The sequence below is a fragment of the Hyperolius riggenbachi genome, chromosome 4 (genome assembly GCF_040937935.1).
Source record: "Hyperolius riggenbachi isolate aHypRig1 chromosome 4, aHypRig1.pri, whole genome shotgun sequence".
In the NCBI taxonomy this organism is placed as follows: domain Eukaryota; kingdom Metazoa; phylum Chordata; class Amphibia; order Anura; family Hyperoliidae; genus Hyperolius; species Hyperolius riggenbachi.
Genome location: NC_090649.1, coordinates 25,522,658 through 25,543,037, shown reverse-complemented (window position 1 = coordinate 25,543,037; position 20,380 = coordinate 25,522,658). Strand labels below are relative to the sequence as shown.

The 20,380-nt window shown below is 51.1% G+C and overlaps 1 protein-coding gene across 5 annotated transcripts in view; it reads left to right on the top strand.

Annotated features, from left to right (window-relative positions):
• The window catches only part of DPYSL5 (dihydropyrimidinase like 5), a 166,274-nt gene that overhangs the window by 116,419 nt on the left and 29,475 nt on the right, over nucleotides 1–20,380 (top strand). For all 5 annotated transcript variants that reach the window (XM_068279881.1, XM_068279883.1, XM_068279880.1 and 2 more), the window contains 7 exons: nucleotides 358–516; nucleotides 4,881–5,060; nucleotides 6,531–6,599; nucleotides 9,010–9,054; nucleotides 12,981–13,056; nucleotides 19,616–19,772; nucleotides 20,050–20,191. In XM_068279881.1, the coding sequence (XP_068135982.1) occupies nucleotides 358–516; nucleotides 4,881–5,060; nucleotides 6,531–6,599; nucleotides 9,010–9,054; nucleotides 12,981–13,056; nucleotides 19,616–19,772; nucleotides 20,050–20,191 (828 nt within the window). The remainder of the gene's footprint in view (nucleotides 1–357; nucleotides 517–4,880; nucleotides 5,061–6,530; nucleotides 6,600–9,009; nucleotides 9,055–12,980; nucleotides 13,057–19,615; nucleotides 19,773–20,049; nucleotides 20,192–20,380) is intronic.

The following is a 20,380-nucleotide window of genomic DNA, read 5'->3' as shown; positions in this document are numbered from 1 at the left end:
AGGGCCAGGGGGGCGTGTGTGCGCGTGTTGCGGCCATGTGTGCGCATGCGCACTGACCAGCGGCAGCAACGGGCAAGAGGGGAGGCACACAGGCGGACTTGGGAGAGCAAGCTTTTGGTCTGGTTGATTTATAAAGCACCAACATATTCTCATGCTCACTGCTCTACCTGATTTACCATCTTACAGGGGACAGAGGAGATTCTCCCAGACAGGGACGCTGACAGCAATAAAATCCCGAGAACTTCTGTACCTCAGACTCGGGTTTTCAGTACAAACACCTGATAACACTGCAAAGTGATTTTTAAAAAATGATATTGGAATTGCTTTTCAACACTCTCCCATTTCTTTCTCCGTCAGGCGGCCCTGATGGGCGGAACCACCATGGTGATTGGTCAAGTCCTGCCGGATAAAGACATCTCCTTGTTAGACGCTTACGAGAAGTGCCGGAGCCTCGCGGACCCTAAAGTTTGCTGTGACTACGCTCTGCACATGGGCGTCACCTGGTGGGGACCCAAGGTAATGCCGCACACATTACTAAAAAACTGAAAACCTTGAAGGAATCCCCTCCACAGTCAGGAAGGGGCGGGACTAGCATGTTATATAGCAGCTGATTATCCCTTCCAGAGCCAGGATGGGGCGGGAATTAGCATGTGACATAGTAGCTGATTATCCCCTCCACAGCCAGGATGGGGCGGGATTAGCATGTGACATAGCACCTGATTATCCCCTCCACAGCCAGGATGGGGCGGGATTAGCATGTGACATAGCACCTGATTATCCCCTCCACAGCCAGGATTGGGCGGCATTAGCATGTGACATAGCACCTGATTATCCCCTCCACAGCCAGGATGGGGGCGGGATTAGCATGTGACATAGCACCTGATTATCTCCTCCACAGCCAGGATGGGGCGGGACTAGCATGTGACATAGCAGCTGATTATCCCCTCCACAGCCAGGATGGGGCGGGATTATCATGTGACATAGTAGCTGATTAGTCCCTCCACAGTCAGGATGGGGCGGGACTAGCATGTTACATAGCAGCTGATTATCTCCTCCATGGCCAGGATTGGGCGGGATTAGCATGTGACATAGCACCTGATTATCCCCTCCACAGCCAGGATGGGGCGGGATTAGCATGTGACATAGCAGCTGATTATCCCCTCCACAGCCAGGATGGGGCAGGATTAGCATGTGACATAGCAGCTGATTATCCCCTCCACAGCCAGGATGGGGCAGGATTAGCATGTGACATAGCAGCTGATTATCCCCTCCACAGCCAGGATGGGGCGGGATTAGCATGTGACATAGCAGCTGATTATCCCCTCCACAGCCAGGATGGGGCGGGATTAGCATGTGACATAGCAGCTGATTATCCCCTCCACAGCCAGGATGGGGCGGGATTAGCATGTGACATAGCACCTGATTATCCCCTCCACAGCCAGGATGGGGCGGGATTAGCATGTGACATAGCACCTGATTATCCCCTCCACAGCCAGGATTGGGCGGCATTAGCATGTGACATAGCACCTGATTATCCCCTCCACAGCTAGGATGGGGGCGGGATTAGCATGTGACATAGCAGCTGATTATCTCCTCCACAGCCAGGATGGGGCGGGATTAGCATGCGACATAGCACCTGATTATCTCCTCCACAGCCAGGATGGGGCGGGACTAGCATGTGACATAGCAGCTGATTATCCCCTCCACAGCCAGGATGGGGCGGGATTATCATGTGACATAGTAGCTGATTAGTCCCTCCACAGTCAGGATGGGGCGGGACTAGCATGTTACATAGCAGCTGATTATCTCCTCCATGGCCAGGATTGGGCGGGATTAGCATGTGACATAGCACCTGATTATCCCCTCCACAGCCAGGATGGGGCGGGATTAGCATGTGACATAGCAGCTGATTATCCCCTCCACAGCCAGGATGGGGCAGGATTAGCATGTGACATAGCAGCTGATTATCCCCTCCACAGCCAGGATGGGGCGGGATTAGCATGTGACATAGCAGCTGATTATCCCCTCCACAGCCAGGATGGGGCGGGATTAGCATGTGACATAGCAGCTGATTATCCCCTCCACAGCCAGGATGGGGCGGGATTAGCATGTGACATAGCATCTGATTATCCCCTCCACAGCCAGGATGGGGCGGGATTAGCATGTGACATAGCAGCTGATTATCCCCTCCACAGCCAGGATGGGGCGGGATTAGCATGTTACATAGCAGCTGATTATCCCCTCCACAGCCAGGATGGGGCGGGATTAGCATGTGACATAGCATCTGACTATCCCCTCCATAGCCAGGAAGGGGCGGGATTAGCATGTGACATAGCAGCTGACTATCCCCTCCACAGCCAGGAAGGGGCAGGATTAGCATGTGACATAGCTGATTATCCCCTCCACAGCCAGGATGGGGCGGGATTAGCATGTGACATAGCAGCTGATTATCCCCTCCACAGCCAGGATGGGGCGGGATTAGCATGTTACATAGCAGCTGACTATCCCCTCCATAGCCAGGATGGGGCAGGATTAGCATGTGACATAGCAGCTGACTATCCCCTCCACAGCCAGGATGGGGCAGGATTAGCATGTGACATAGCAGCTGATTATCCCCTCCACAGCCAGGATGGGGCGGGATTAGCATGTGACATAGCAGCTGATTATCCCCTCCACAGCCAGGATGGGGCGGGATTAGCATGTGACATAGCAGCTGATTATCCCCTCCACAGCCAGGATGGGGCGGGATTAGCATGTTACATAGCAGCTGATTATCCCCTCCACAGCCAGGATGGGGCGGGATTAGCATGTGACATAGCAGCTGATTATCCCCTCCACAGCCAGGATGGGGCGGGATTAGCATGTGACATAGCAGCTGATTATCCCCTCCACAGCCAGGATGGGGCGGGATTAGCATGTGACATAGCAGCTGATTATCCCCTCCACAGCCAGGATGGGGCGGGATTAGCATGTGACATAGCAGCTGATTATCCCCTCCACAGCCAGGATGGGGCGGGATTAGCATGTGACATAGCAGCTGATTATCCCCTCCACAGCCAGGATGGGGCGGGATTAGCATGTGACATAGCAGCTGATTATCCCCTCCACAGCCAGGATGGGGCGGGATTAGCATGTTACATAGCAGCTGATTATCCCCTCCACAGCCAGGATGGGGCGGGATTAGCATGTGACATAGCATCTGACTATCCCCTCCATAGCCAGGAAGGGGCGGGATTAGCATGTGACATAGCAGCTGACTATCCCCTCCACAGCCAGGAAGGGGCAGGATTAGCATGTGACATAGCTGATTATCCCCTCCACAGCCAGGATGGGGCGGGATTAGCATGTGACATAGCAGCTGATTATCCCCTCCACAGCCAGGATGGGGCGGGATTAGCATGTTACATAGCAGCTGACTATCCCCTCCATAGCCAGGATGGGGCAGGATTAGCATGTGACATAGCAGCTGACTATCCCCTCCACAGCCAGGATGGGGCAGGATTAGCATGTGACATAGCAGCTGATTATCCCCTCCACAGCCAGGATGGGGCGGGATTAGCATGTGACATAGCAGCTGATTATCCCCTCCACAGCCAGGATGGGGCGGGATTAGCATGTGACATAGCAGCTGATTATCCCCTCCACAGCCAGGATGGGGCGGGATTAGCATGTTACATAGCAGCTGATTATCCCCTCCACAGCCAGGATGGGGCGGGATTAGCATGTGACATAGCAGCTGATTATCCCCTCCACAGCCAGGATGGGGCGGGATTAGCATGTGACATAGCACCTGATTATCCCCTCCACAGCCAGGATGGGGCGGGATTAGCATGTGACATAGCACCTGATTATCCCCTCCACAGCCAGGATTGGGCGGCATTAGCATGTGACATAGCACCTGATTATCCCCTCCACAGCTAGGATGGGGGCGGGATTAGCATGTGACATAGCAGCTGATTATCTCCTCCACAGCCAGGATGGGGAGGGATTAGCATGCGACATAGCAGCTGATTATCCCCTCCACAGCCAGGATGGGGCGGGATTAGCATGTGACATAGCAGCTGACTATCCCCTCCATAGCCAGGAAGGGGCGGGATTAGCATGTGACATAGCAGCTGACTATCCCCTCCACAGCCAGGAAGGGGCAGGATTAGCATGTGACATAGCTGATTATCCCCTCCACAGCCAGGATGGGGCGGGATTAGCATGTGACATAGCAGCTGATTATCCCCTCCACAGCCAGGATGGGGCGGGATTAGCATGTTACATAGCAGCTGACTATCCCCTCCATAGCCAGGATGGGGCAGGATTAGCATGTGACATAGCAGCTGACTATCCCCTCCACAGCCAGGATGGGGCAGGATTAGCATGTGACATAGCAGCTGACTATCCCCTCTATAGCCAGGATGGGGCCGGATTAGCATGTGACATAGCATCTGATTACCCCCTCCACAGCCAGGATGGGGCGGGATTAGCATGTGACATAGCAGCTGACTATCCCCTCCATAGCCAGGATGGGGAGGGATTAGCATGTGACATAGCAGCTGACTATCCCCTCTACAGCCAGGATGGGGCGGGATTAGCATGTGACATAGCAGCTGACTATCCCCTCCATAGCCAGGATGGGGCGGGATTAGCATGTGACATAGCATTTCCCAGTCCCTGAGAGATCCATGACAAGTGTGGCCAACATGACTCCCCCCTCATCCATGACATATGTGGCCAACATGACTCCCCCCTCATTCATGACATATGTGGCCAACATGACTCCCCCCTCATCCATGACATATGTGGCCAACATGACTCCCCCCTCATCCATGACATGTGTGGTCAGCATCCCCATCCATAAAATGGAGTATTGAATGGCGTCTCTTGTACAGGTGAAGGCAGAAATGGAGACGTTAGTACGAGAGAAGGGTGTGAACTCCTTCCAGATGTTTATGGCCTACAAGGACCTCTACATGCTACGAGACAACGAGCTCTACCAAGTCTTCCACCACTGCAAGGACCTGGGGGCCGTGACCCGAGTCCACGCTGAGAACGGGGATCTGGTGGCCGAGGTGAGGACCTGTCACCTTACACCAGGTGGCATCAGACAGGAAGCTCATGAGTCTGTATCTGCGCCAACAGCAATAAAAACGAAACGGCCGTTCAGGAGGAAACTTCAATGTCTTTCCCATTTTGAGGGACTGGGCTTATCAAATGCGTTTCCCAACAATATTGATTGGACCCATTTCACGTGGCAAAGAACTCGTATTACATTTTTCAGGCAAGCCTGAATTATTAGAATCTCATTGTCCTTCTCTAGTCATTAGTAGTGGCGGTTGATCTGTTTCAGAAACTGTTTGGTCAGCTCGATCACAGAATTTCACACCGAGATGTCTGAGTCTCTGAAGCTGCCAGAGAGTCTGGCTGTTTCCCGTTTCATTTTGAAAGTATGTGAGCACAATGTCTATTGAGGAGAAGGGTGGGGAGTCTATAGGAGGTGGATGAAGCCTTCTTCTTTGGGGGTTACTTCAAATCCAGTCATTGTGTGGTGCAGTTGCAACAAATGTTTGAGGTATCCAGGGCACAATGTAAAGATCTGAATGTTAATAAGCCAGTCTTGAAGCGGATTCTCCATTTAATGGGTAGCAAAGGGTCAGCGTTATATGGCAATAGCCGGGTTGGCTTGTTAACAGCCTTGCGTCGGCATTCTGTGCTGGCTGCAGGTGGTGCAGGTCTTTGCTTGGAAGGCCTGTATAGAGAACATTGCAGTAGTCCAGCCATGATGTGATGAAGCCATGAACCAGTTCATGAGTAGAGATGGTCAGTGAGATGCAAATTTTATGCTGCTGTTGTGTTTGCAGTTCGGAAACGGACCATTCCAAGGCAGCAGCTACCCATTGGTCCATCTCCAAGGTGGTTTAGTATGACAGAGAAAGATGGTGCTTCCCGCACACCCTTGATATAAGCCAAAAGTTTTCCAAGGGGTGCTCAGGCCAAATACCCAGAGTGCTTGATTCGCTCCTTAAGTCCATAGGAAATAACCAGAGAAGGCTGGTACTCCCAGTGTAATTGTTAATTGTTACAGATAGAAGACAACGTTTCGGCACTCACATTTGCCTTCATTAGGGCATAACAGGTCTATCCAACAATATCACCCAGGAAAAAGCCCATGCATACACACGCTGGCAAGCAATGTGTACTCTCAGGCTGCTGCTGCAGTATTTCTGGGGTGATATTGTTGGATAGACCTGTTATGCCCTAATGAAGGGACATGAGTCACAAAACATCAGCTTCTATCTGCAACAATTAATCATTACACTGGGAGTGCCGGCCCTCTCTAGATATAATATATCATTTGCAGGAGCTCTCACTGGCGCTCCCTAGCGGTGACCAGAGCTGGGGCAATGTCGGGTTGGAGCTGGGTGTGTAAGGCAGTTTCTGCTGGTGGGATCTCTCTTGCATGGCTTAGGTTTTCTGTTCCTCGATGTGCTCTGAGAAGGGTCAGTACAACCAGTCATTTATGATGATGCTCTGTCTTACAGGGTGCGAAAGAGACTCTGGATCTGGGAATATCTGGCCCAGAAGGGATCGAGATCAGCCGGCCTGAAGAGGTAAGTGTACCTGCCGAAGCGGTGATCATACCTGGTTCTCTTTCCCTGGCATGGGGCTGCTGATGTAATGTGCGCTCCCTCTAGTGGCTTCTGTGTGGCATAGCAACTTACAGCCATTTGCACTCATATATCATTGACACCGCAGCACAAAACAGCATGTTTTGCCACATTGCAATGGATTGCAAGAAAGCTGACACATTATTAATAGGCTCCGTTCACACTGTCAGCCCCGGGAAAATCAGACCTGTTGTATTGGAACCACCCTATAGAGTTCCCCCATAGATTGCCCACAATCTGAGAGTGCTGCTAGAAACACTAATGGGTCCCAGCCCTAAAGCCTCTTTCAGATGGGAGGCTTGTCTGCGTGCTTGTCGTTCAGTTCAGCATCCCATCTGCCCCGGCCATGAACGCCATTGTGCAGCCATATGGCCGCACATGTAGCACCACGTATGTCGGTGCCTGACAGGCGGTGGTTTTACCCAGTGTAATTCCCCTGCTCCCCCAGGTGTCGTCCTCCCAACCCGATACTGCTGCTATCCCTGGTACCGCAGCAGAGTATTAGCGCAGCAAAGCATGCTCACTCACCTCACCAGCTGGCGTGCTGTTTCCTCTGTGCTGCTGCCATCTCCCGATGCATGTACTGATCTGGCTGCTCATGTCAGACCACAGAGTATGGGCATCGGGAGATGACAGGAGATCACAGGGTAGAGCGCGCTGGCCTGATAGGTGAGTATGACTCAGCTCTGCTGCACTACTACTCTATAGGGACCCCAGAAGGAGCATTGTTAGCAGTGGGGACACATGCTGCATAGACACCACCGCACCCCCACCTTTCCCCTTTCGACCACCAAAAAAAGTCCTCTCAGATCAGAATTGTTTGTCGATTTTGGCCAGAAATCGATTTATATTATGATTGGGGCATTGGTCCTCTGCAGATTTGACCCCAGTGGTGGAATCTGCGGGAAATACGGCATAGCATATGGGCGCGTTGCTGTGTGTAGCGGTCAGCACACAAAGCAGGTCATTTGGGGGTGTGCTCACTGTGGCACTGCGCCTGACCTAGGCGCCACCATGAACGTAATTTTATATGTTTATATAGGCGCAGCGGGATTTAAAGTGTAATTCAGGTGCTGGAAATCGCTGGGCCCCAAATTACTTTTTCCTCCAAGTTGCTACGACTCTGTGGGAGAATAGTATCTATGTACTTGTTAGCGCAGGCTCTGGCTGCAAGTCACCAATGAGAAATTATGAGAAGGTATGAGAAGTCATACATCAGCTTATTTGCACAGTGCCCTCTACTGGCCGCTGCACATACATGAGGCTGGCTGTTACCCCTGCATATGGCTTATTAGAGAGTCCTGGATCAGGTGATCTGTTGCTATCACACATTGGAGTTTATGACACGCTGACACGGCGCTATGTGGGGACATTTTGTAGTATGTATCTTGTCAGTGCTCTGTCTGTTTCAGCAATCCTGTAGTGTTGATGTAAATAGGTGGCAAGGCTGCATATTATACTACATTCTCTTCTGTCACTAACAGGGCTATGCTGGCTTCACATGACTATCCCACTATAGAGCTCACTTCCTGCTTTGGCCCCACCCTCTTGTGTCTTCTACATTGTGTGAGGGGCATGGCCAGCACTGAGAGGACATAGCTGGAGGTAGTAGTTGGTAGGAACAACACTGATAGGGTGTAGTGGGGGGTAGGAAGGGACATGACATACACTGGTAGGGTGTAATTGCGGGTAGGAAGGGTATGGCCCACACTGGTGGGGCGTAGCTGAAATAGGAGGGCTGGAATAGGAGGAGGCATGGCCAGTATTGATGGGGCACAGTTGTGGATAGGAGGAGGTATGGCCAACACTTATAAGGCATTGTGGGTAGGAGGGGCCAGGGGGCATGACCAGCACTGATAAGGCGTAGCTGAGAGTAGGAGGGGGCATGGCCAGCACGGTTAGGATATAGCTGGGGGTAGGAGGAGTTAAGGCCAGCACAGATAGGATATAGATGGGGGTAGGAGGGGCCAGGAGGCATGAGAGCTTGAGCGTAGGAGGGGCATGCCCACCATGGATGAGATATACCTTGGGGTAGGAGGGGTCATGGCCACCATGGATGGGATAGAGCTGGGGGTAGGAGGGGTCATAGTCTGAGACAGGATAAGGCTTGGCTGGTCTCTTGAACAACAGAGTCTAGCTTAGTTCGGGGTCTCTCTGGGGTTCAGCAGAGCCTCATTAGTGACAGCAGCCAGTGCTGCCATGGTGATAAGGTTGCATCATTTGCAGCTTTACCCCTTGTAAGCAGCCCACTATAAAATCACAGAGTGATAATTGCTGAGATCACTGATGAGCTGACACAAGTGTGGAACATTTCTCTGGTTATAACTCTTCTCTCTTTTCTCTCTCTGAACAGCTGGAAGCGGAAGCCGTACACAGGGCAATAACCATCGCCAACAGGGTGAGAGACGATCTACTGCCGCCTTCCTGTGATAATCCCAGGGCCTGTTCATAGACACACAGAGCATGACTTGTGGCCTGGCTGTACTGCAGTCAATGCCACTTGTCACGTTATCTCTGAACCAATCAGAACGTCAGGTGAATAGAGGGGCCTGGCTGTACTGCAGTCACTGCCGCATGTCACATGTTATCTCTCCACCAATCGGAACGTCAGGTGAACAGAGTGGCCTGGCTGTACTGCAGTCACTGCCACGTGTCACATGTTATCTCTCCACCAATCGAAACGTCAGGTGAACAGAGTGGCCTGGCTGTACTGCAGCCCACGTCACTACCACATATCACATGATATCTCTCCACCAATTGGAACGTCAGGCGAATAGAGTGACCTGGCTGTACTGCAATCACTGCCACATGTCTCGTGTTATCTCTGAACCAATCAGAACATCAGGTGAATAGAGTGGCCTGGCTGTACTGCAGTCAATGCCACATGTCACGTTATCTCTGAACCAATCATAACGTCAGGTAAACAGAGTGGCCTGGCTGTACTGCAGCCCACGTCACTGCCACATGGTATCTCTCCACCAATCAGAACATCAGGTGAACAGAGTAGCCTGGCTGTAGTGCGATCAGTGCCACATGTCACATGGTATCTCTCTACCAATCAGAACGTCAGGTGAACAGAGTGGCCTGGCTGTAGTGCAATCACTGCCACATGTCACATGGTATCTCTCTACCAATCAGAACGTCAGGTGAACAGAGTGGCCTGGCTGTACTGCAGTCACTGCCGCATGTCACATGGTATCTCTCTACCAATCAGAACATCAGGTGAACAGAGTGGCCTGGCTTTACTACGTTCATCTAATTTGGATGTAAAAACCCTCAATTTAAAGCTGACGGCCTGCAGTTAAAGCACATCGTGTTGGTTTCATTTCAAATCCACTGTGGTTGTGTATAGAGCCAAAAATGTAGAATTATGTCGATGTCCCAATATTTATGGACCTGACTGTAGCGGGAGGCCATTGGATGATCCTCCTCCAGCCCAGTGATTTTGTCACCTGCTGGGCTGCTGTCTTTATCTGACTTCTTTTTTTGCTTTAAAGCTCACTTGGAATGAGCGGGATATGGAGGCTGACGTATGTATTTCCTTTTAAACAATGCACATTGCCTGGCTGTCCTGCTTATTTTTCCAACATCAGTTTTGTCTGAGTTACACACCTGAAAGAAGCATGTGGCAAATCCAGTCACACTTCAGCTAGAGGCATGTGATCAGCAGGACAGGCAGTATTGTGTAAGAGGAAATCCATATGGCAGCCTCCATATCCCTCTCACTACAGGTGCACTTTCAAGTGAACCAGAGACGAAACACCCTCATGTATTTTACCATATATATCAGTGGGAACATTACAGAAAACACCTACCCTGCTCTCTGTTTCATTCTGTACTGCTCAGCCTGCTTCTAATCAGCCCCGATAAAATCCCCCACTGAGCATTCAGTCTGGCTTTGCCGGGAATGATTATAGCTGAGTCATTATAGCAGAGCCAGCAGGGGGCAGGCTTGGGCTTGAAAAGACATCAGATAAGACACTCAGCTATAATGATTCCTGAACAAAGCCAGACTGAATGCTCAATTGGGGGATTTTCTCAAGGCTGATAACAAGCAGGCTGAGCAGTGAAGAATGAAGCCGAGAGCAGGGTAGGTGTTTCTCTAATGTTCCCACTGATATATATGGGGAAATACATGAGGGTGCTTCATCTCTGGTTCTCTTTAAAGAGTGAGACTGACTTTGCTGTATTATTTTCATCCTTTGAATGTAAATGGATGTAGATCGCTAAGTGCAGATTGCTTAGTGCTTGAAATGTTTGAAATTACAGAATTTCCCGACCCGTATCGGGAGATGAATCCTCACCTTCCACTTTCTATAAACAGGCCCCTGCGTGTTGTTAGCGTGTGTGTGGCATGTAGCGTGTGCGTCACTGCTTGGCATGTCCGCTGACAACACTGAGGAGTGGGCAGGCTGTGTATCTTCCAGCAGCTAGTCAGATTCTCCTTCTATCTAGTCATACTCTAGAGCAGTGATTCCCAACCTTTTCCGGCCCGGGGAACACTTTCTGACCATATTTTTCTCCGGGGAACGGCGGGGGGCGCGCGGGTGTTTGCGCGACCTAGTGGACAGTGCCGTGTGTAGCAGGCTATGGGGGGGGGGGGGGGGGGGGGCTGGGGTGCGGCTGCATAGCTAGCATAGTTGCCCCAGTATAGGGAGTTTAGTTGCCCCAGTATGGTTAGTATAGTTACCCCAGTATAGTGCCCCAGTATAGCTAGTATAGTGCCCCAGTATAGCTAGTATAGTCCCAGTATGGATAGGTAGTGCCCCAGTATAGGTAGGTAGTGCCCCAGTATAGCCAGTAAAGTGCCCAGTATAGCTAGTATAGTGCCCAGATAGCTAGTATGGTACCCAGTATAGCTAGTATAGTGCCCAGCATACCTAGCATAGTGCCCAGCATAGCTAGCATAGGTAGGTAGTGCCCAGTATAGCTAGTATAGTTGCCCCCAGTGTAGCTAGTTTAGTTGCCCCCAGTATAGCTAGTTTAGTTGCCCCCAGTAAAGCTAGTTTAGTTGCCCCCAGTAAAGCTAGTTTAGTTGCCCTCAGTAAAGCTAGTTTAGTTGCCCCCAGTAAAGCTAGTTTAGTTGCCCCCAGTAAAGCTAGTACAGTTCCCCCCAGTATAGATGCCCAGGAGGGGGGGAAGCAGCGCTAGAAGGAGGGGCAGTGGAGGCAGCGGTGGGGAGGGGGGAAATATCCCCCCCTCCCTCACCTGGGACCCCTCCTTCTGCCTCTCTCCCCCTCCATTTAGCGGTGGCAAGTGCAGGGCGCTCGGCGGCGGGGAGACATGCGCAGACTTACCACTTCTGCGTTCCAAGCGCCGGCAGCGTCATGTCGTCAGATCTCCGCCTTCAATGCCGCCCACTGCTCTTCCGCTAATCAGGAAGCACAGTGGGCGGCATTGAAGGCGGAGATCTGACGACATGACGCTGCCGGCGCTTGGAACGCAGAAGTGGTAAGTCTGCGCATGTCTCCCCGCCGCCGAGCCGCCCTGCACTTGCCACTGCTAAATAGAGGGGGAGAGAGGCAGAAGGAGGGGTCCCAGGTGAGGGAGGGGGGGGATATTTCCCCCCTCCCCACCGCTGCCTCCACTGCCCCTCCTTCTAGCGCTGCTTCCCCCCCTCCAGCGTACTGGACGGCACACCTGGCACCATGCCGCGGCACACTAGTGTGCCGCGGCACAGCGGTTGGGAATCACTGCTCTAGAGCAGTGCTCTTAAACGAGCATCCCGTGGGCCGAATGTGGCCTGCAGGCCGCACTCGCTTGCCTGGACTATTCTTAAGGCCAACCCCCTTCTCTGACAAGCCCACCTCTTGCTTGCACTTAGCCCCGCCCCTGAAGTTGGGACATTGATGCTCTGCCTCCTCCATCCGAAGAATTCAGTGCTAGCCACGCCCCCCTGGCCCATGAAGTTGGACAGCACTGCTCTAGTGGAAGTGGGAATGGAGGATTTTGGTTGGTTGATAGCAATAAGAACTTTTTGCTTCAGGTACAGGAAGTGTGAGCTGGGGGACAGGAAGACATATAGGCTGGTGTTGAGCTAGTCGGCACTAGGACAGTATTCTTTTCTTATTTTAACGGTGGATGAATTTTATGAGCACCATTGAGACAGATATGCCATGGGCCATGATATCACTGCGTGACCTCCACTGCTGGCCACATGTGGTGCTTATGCTGGGCTGTGACCTCTTCTCTCTTCTGGTTTCCATCTTGGCCACTCCTCCCACACTCTGTGTATGTCAGGCTGCTGTGTTTCTCCTCAGTCTAACCACTGTGTGTCTCCGGCTGTACTAATCTTGTAGCTGCCTCTCTATCTCTGCTTCTCAGACCTTCTGCCCTGTCTACTTGGTGAACGTTTCCAGTATGTCAGCAGGTGATGTCATTGCTTCTGCCAAAATGCAAGGTGAGACCCTCCCCTCCCCCACTCTGCTCATTGGCTCTATGTAGATTGCGTGTGACTCAGCTCAGCTAACCAGGGGTCCGTACAGGTTGTGGCGAGGACAGAAGGGTTCCATACACAGGTTCAGACCACCGACTCAGAGCTCAGCTGACCAGGGGTCATACAGGTTGTGGCGAGGACAGAAGGGTTCCATACACAGGTTCTGACCACTGACTCAGAACTCAGCTGACCAGTGGTCATACAGGTTGTGGCGAGGACAGAAGGGTTCCATACACAGGTTCTGACCACCGACTCAGAACTCAGCTGACCAGTGGTCATACAGGTTGTGGCGAGGACAGAAGCGTTCCATACACAGGTTCAGACCACCAACTCAGAGCTCAGCTGACCAGGGGTCCGTACAGGTTGTGGCGAGGACAGAAGGGTTCCATACACAGGTTCAGACCACCAACTCAGAGCTCAGCTTACCAGTGGTCGTATAAGTTGTGGCGAGGACAGAAGGGTTCCAAACACAGGTTCAGACTACCGACTCAGAGCTCAGCTGACCAGGGGTCCGTACAGGTTGTGGCGAGGACAGAAGGGTTCCATACACAGGTTCAGACCACCGACTCAGAGCTCAGCTTACCAGTGGTCGTATAAGTTGTGGCGAGGACAGAAGGGTTCCAAACACAGGTTCAGACTACCGACTCAGAGCTCAGCTGACCAGGGGTCCGTACAGGTTGTGGCGAGGACAGAAGGGTTCCATACACAGGCTCAGACCACCAACTCAGAGCTCAGCTGACCAGTGGTCCGTACAGCTGGTGGCGAGGACAGAAGGGTTCCATACACAGGTTCAGACCATCGACTCAGAGCTCAGCTGACCAGGGGTCCGTACAGGTTGTGGCAGGACAGAAGGGTTCCGTACACAGGTTCAGACCACCGACTCAGAGCTCAGCTGACCAGGGGTCCGTACAGGTTGTGGCGAGGACAGAAGCGTTCCATACACAGGCTCAGACCACCGACTCAGAGCTCAGCTGACCAGGGGTCCGTACAGGTTGTGGCGAGGACAGAAGGGTTCCATACACAGGTTCAGACCACTGACTCAGAGCTCAGCTGACTAGGGGTCCGTACAGATTGTGGCGAGGACAGAAGGGTTCCATACACAGGTTCAGACCACCGACTCAGAGCTCAGCTGACCAGGGGTCCGTACAGGTTGTGGCGAGGACAGAAGGGTTCCATACGCAGGTTCAGACCACCGACTCAGAGCTCAGCTGACCAATGGTCCGTACAGGTTGTGGCGAGGACAGAAGGGTTCCATTCACAGGTTCAGACCACCAACTCACAGCTCAGCTGACCAGTGGTTGTACAGGTTGTGGCGAGGACAGAAGGGTTCCATACACAGGCTCAGACCACCAACTCAGATCTCAGCTGACCAGTGGTTGTACAGGTTGTGGCGAGGACAGAAGGGCTCCATACACAGGCTCAGACCACCGACTCAGAGCTCAGCTGACCAGTGGTTGTATAAGTTGTGGCAACAGAAGGGTTCCATACACAGGTTCAGACCACCAACTCAGATCTCAGCTGACCAGTGGTTGTACAGGTTGTGGCGAGGACAGAAGGGTTCCATACACAGGCTCAGACCACCGACTCAGAGCTCAGCTGACCAGTGGTTGTATAAGTTGTGGCAACAGAAGGGTTCCATACACAGGTTCAGACCACCAACTCAGAGCTCAGCTGACCAGTGGTCCGTACAGGTTGTGGCGAGGACAGAAGCGTTCCATACACAGGCTCAGACCACCGAATCAGAGCTCAGCTGACCAGGGGTCCATACAGGTTGTGGCGAGGACAGAAGGGTTCCATACACAGGTTCAGACTACCAACGCAGAACTCAGCTGACCAGTGGTCATACAAGTTGTGACGAGGACAGAAGGGTTCCATACACAGGTTCAGACTACCAACTCAGAGCTCAGCTGACCAGTGGTCATACAAGTTGTGACGAGGACAGAAGGGTTCCATACACAGGCTCAGACCACCGAATCAGAGCTCAGCTGACCAGTGGTCCGTACAGGTTGTGGCGAGGACAGAAGGGTTCCATACACAGGTTCTGACCACCAACTCGGAGCTCAGCTGACCAGGGGTCGTACAGGTTGTGGTGAGGACAGAAGGGTTCCATACACAGGTTCAGACTACCAACTCAGAGCTCAGCTGACCAGTGGTCATACAAGTTGTGGCGAGGACAGAAGGGCTCCATACACAGGTTCAGACCACTGACTCAGAGCTCAGCTGACCAGTGGTCGTACAGGTTGTGGCGAGGACAGAAGGGTTCCATACACAGGTTCAGACTACCAACTCAGAGCTCAGCTGACCAGTGGTCATACAAGTTGTGGCAAGGACAGAAGGGCTCCATACACAGGTTCAGACCACTGACTCAGAGCTCAGCTGACCAGGGGTCCGTACAGGTTGTGGCGAGGACAGAAGGGTTCCATACACAGGCTCAGACCACCAACTCACAGCTCAGCTGACCAGTGGTCCGTACAGGTTGTGGCGAGGACAGAAGGGTTCCATACACAGGCTCAGACCACCGACTCAGATCTCAGCTGACCAGTGGTTGTACAGGTTGTGGCGAGGACAGAAGGGCTCCATACACAGGCTCAGACCACCGACTCAGAGCTCAGCTGACCAGGGGTCCGTACAGGTTGTGGAGAGGACAGAAGGGCTCCATACACAGGTTCAGACCACCAACTCAGAGCTCAGCTGACCAGGGGTCCGTACAGGTTGTGGCGAGGACAGAAGGGTTCCATACACAGGCTCAGACCACCAACTCACAGCTCAGCTGACCAGTGGTCCATACAGGTTGTGGCGAGGACAGAAGGGCTCCATACACAGGCTCAGACCACCGACTCAGAGCTCAGCTGACCAGTGGTCTGTGCAGGTTGTGGCGAGGACAGAAGGGTTCCATACACAGGCTCAGACCACCAACTCACAGCTCAGCTGACCAGGGGTCCGTACAGGTTGTGGCGAGGACAGAAGGGCTCCATACACAGGCTCAGACCACCGACTCAGAGCTCAGCTGACCAGTGGTCGTACAAGTTGTGGCGAGGACAGAAGGGTTCCATACACAGGTTCCGACTACCGTTACTATTTTCAGCCCAGGGGAGTATGGGGGCTGCCATCTTTACTTATGAAATTAGTGGCTAGACAACGTTCATGCAGACCTTTAGTTACAGAAACCGTTCTTTTTCGGTTGGGGTAGTTTTAGGTGTTTGGTGTGCCAGAAGGAGGAGATCTTTGCTGAGGAGGCCATTGGAAGAAGATGGAAAGCGAATCACTGTTTATATCTGAAGGGGGAAAGTTGAATAGTACATGGTAGAAGAAGAATATTCTACTGGGGCGGGGATGAGGGGGATTGTAAAAATGTTAAATACATGTAATCATATACAAATACGAAATATGTTTCTTCCAGAGTATAATGAGCTATAAATTACTTTTCTCCTATGTTGCTGTCACTTACAGTAGTTAGTAGAAATCTTATAGAACTGACAGGTTTTTGACTAGTCCATCTCTTCATGGGGACCTTTAGTATTTAATATATTCTCTACAAATGCACTCCCTGGAAAACATCTATACAAAGATGCAAGCCGCCTCCCCCCTACCTGTTTTTACACTATTCTGACAGTTGGGCTGAGCAACTGCTGTTTACAAAGTGCGTTTGAAAATAAAAAAAACCCTGGTAATCCCCCATGAGGAGATGGGTTAGTCCAAAACCTGTCAGTTCTGTCAGATTTCTACTACCTACTGTAAGTGACAGCAACATAGGAGACAAGTAATTTATGTCTTATTTTACTTTAGGAGAATTTTACTTTTTATTTATATGTTTTCATGTATTTTAAAATGTTTGATGATAGTGGTCCTTTAAGGCAGAGGGGTGGAGCAGTATTTCATTTTTTATGGGGGTATGCTGGATGGCGGGGATACTCTGATTGTTAGCTCTTGCTGATGGTATTCTGCACTGTAGTGCGCTGACAGCTCCAGCACCAAACCTAACGGCCCCAGAGCTGTCCTAGCCTGGCGGATACTTACATATGCCTGCCCCTCCCCTTCCCCAAATCCACAGGTCACGCAGCCTATGTAGCCTCCATCCAGGCATTGGTGTACTAGAGGCCATATCCTGGATATGTAAGTCTGGAAACTGGCTGCTTTATCTTCTGGTCCTTCTGTGGGTTACAGGGATGCCGTTAATCCTTTGAGATGGGGTCCGATCAGCAGTTACTTTCAGTGAAAACTGCAGATCATTATCATCCATGGTTGAGCTGCCCATAGCTAAAGAGGTAAAAGGGGTGGCCTGAACTCCAGCTCTCCCCCGATACACATATTAATTCAGCTGTCTGAAGCTGCTCATCTTCCCAACATGCAGGTTGTTCTGAAGGGAGCCACTGATTATGTAGCTTTGCCATGCGCTTAGCTAGGATGGTTGAAGATATACAAGTAATTTAGATGCAGAATTGTTTATGCAAAGTTATGCAGCTGGAAAATGGTCCAATCGGCTCTCACCTCAGCTTCACTTGATTGGTCCATTTTCAAGCCGTATGAATTTGCATGAAACCTTTTCATAATTCTGCATCGAGCCATAACTATTAGCATGTCCTGGGCCATCACTAGAGCTCAGCTTCTATAGCTCTATGATGCTACTCTAAAGGGAACCCAAGGAGAGAGGGATAAGGAGGCTGACATGTTTATTTACTTTTAAATAATGCACATTGCCTGTCTGTCCTGCTGATCCTCTGCCTCTAAGCCATAGACCCAGAACAAGCATGCAGATCAGATGTCTATAACAAATCTGACCAGATTAGCTGCATGCTTGTTTCAGGTGTGTGACCAGGAAGATCAGCGGGACAGCCAGGCAACTGGTATTGTTTAAAAGAAAATAAATATGGCAGCCTCCATAGGTCTCGCACCTCGGGATCCTTTTAGGGCTCGTTTCCACTATAGCGAATCCGCATGCAGGCACTGCATGCGGATTCGCATAGGCAATACAAGTGGATGGGATTGTTTCCACTTGTGCGTCGTGCGGGTGCGTTTTGGTGTGCGGGGAAAATCTGCACGGCAGAGCCGTCAGATTTCGCGTGCGGCAGGAATGCTGGCGAATCGCCCGCAATGCTTTATATAGGGAAATCGCATGCGGCTTTGTCATGCGGTTTTCCCCGCGATTTCGTGTATGATTTCGCATGTAAGGCTATGGAACTTTACACAGGCAGTGACATGGTTAAATTCGCCTGCTTCCTAGCCATGCGAAATCGCGGGGAAAACAGCATGCGGAAATGCATCCGCATGCGATTTCGTCCGCGGTGGAATCCAGGCGATTCCGCACCGCAACAGTGGAAACAAGCCCTTAATATCAGTCTAAAGAGGCTTCCTATATTCTGCATACATTTTGCTTGAGCAGGATTGGCGGAGAAGCGGTGGATTTGATCAGGTGATCTATATGTCTCTTGCAAGGGTCACACTTCAGCAAATCTGCAGCGTTTTGCCACATACAGTAATACATGTGGAATGGCAGATAATGGTAATCTATGGTGCTGCTTTGTTTCCGGAGGCATATATACGAATTCTCATGGCGTCACAAAATGACGCACTACTTTCCTGCACTGAGCATGTGATTTTACATCGATATCAATGGCTACTGTAAAAAAAATAACAAAAAAAATAAACCTCAAGTTAAAACGATTTACAAAATGCACTATTGTGCGGCAAAACGCTTGCGCGGAAACATCTACGATAATGGCAGATGCAAGTGTGATCCCTCCCTCTGAATGCCTGATCATGTCCCGCTTCTGCTTCTTGCATACATTCATACATGAAGCCAGAGGAAGACATGATGGCAAATTGGTCACCTGGTTAAATTGACCACGTTTCTCTATAAATTCTCCTCTGATGAGATTCATGTAGAATAAATAACTTGATCGTGTCTAGTCTGGAGGTATCTTGAGGGGATAATCACTGGTGTCATATAATGGGACGTTATGCTCTCTTAAAGCACAGCTGGCCCGAGGCAAAGCTACCTAAGTAAGGTAAGCCCAGAGGTAAGTTCATGCTGGAGCCACATACCCCTGTGTGTTGTCCGTTCTTCTCATTTCACCCCCGGTCCCTGTAATTAATGCTTTACAATTTTTGGATCAAATCAAATCATATTTCCAGACAGGAAGAGGCAGGCCTGCTGCAATGTTTCCTCCAATCACCCTCACATTCCCTCTTCTTCCTACGCCCTATTCACGCCCCTTAGGCGGAGTCAATGGAAAGGGGGATAAGAAGGAGCATCACAGCAAGCCCGCCTCTTCCTGTCTGAAAAGTTGACTTTTTCAAGGAGTGATTACAGAGACCAGGAATTGGGGGGGGGGATGAGAGGAACGAACAATGCACAGAGGTATGTGAAACCAGCATGGACACACCTCTGGGCTTTCCTTGGGTATGTTGGCCTCAGTTCATCTGTGCTTTAAGTAGCAGAAGGTTAGATTTGTAATGCTGATATAGCATGGAAGATCCTGATTGGCTGGTGCGTGATAATGAGGAAATGTCTTCTTACTTTCAGGGAAAATTGTTTACGCAGAAACCACCACTGCCCACGCCACCCTGAATGGCCTCCACTACTACCACCAGGACTGGTCACATGCTGCAGCCTACGTCACAGTCCCTCCTCTTCGACTGGACCCCAACACCCCCAACTACCTCATGAGCTTGCTGGCCAAGTAAGTGGGGTCATTGTGTGCTTAGAAATGATCCCGTTGGGTAATCTATAGTCATGTGACTTCAGAGGGGGCGTGTCTGAGGTTCCTCTGTGCAGGAACTCCATTTTAATAAACATTCTGAGATTCTTTCTATTATTCCATTACAGTTGTGCAGTAATTTTTCGTAACCAACATTTCTGGATAATGCAAAGCCTATTCTTTAAGATTCTGGACACTTTGGTCAATAAAGCTCATACTTGTTATTTAATCATGTGATCTGTGTGTCTCCTCCCCCCAGCGACACGCTAAACGTGGTGTCCTCCGACCACAGAACATTCACCACCAAACAGAAAGCCATGGGCAAGGAGGACTTCACCAAGATCCCGCACGGCGTGGGGGGAGTCCAGGACCGCATGAGTGTCATATGGGAAAAAGGCGTGGTGAGTGTGTGTCTTCCGTTACAGAAGGTTGCCTGTCGCCGAAACATCCAACCAGCAATTTTAGCTGTGAGAATCCCACAGGTTCCCTAGGCTAACATAATGATGCAGCTTTTGGCAGGAAGTGTACTGAGGCTGGGTGAAGGAAGATGCAGATGCTCAGAGCGGACCTTCTGCTGTGTTTGTTTGACA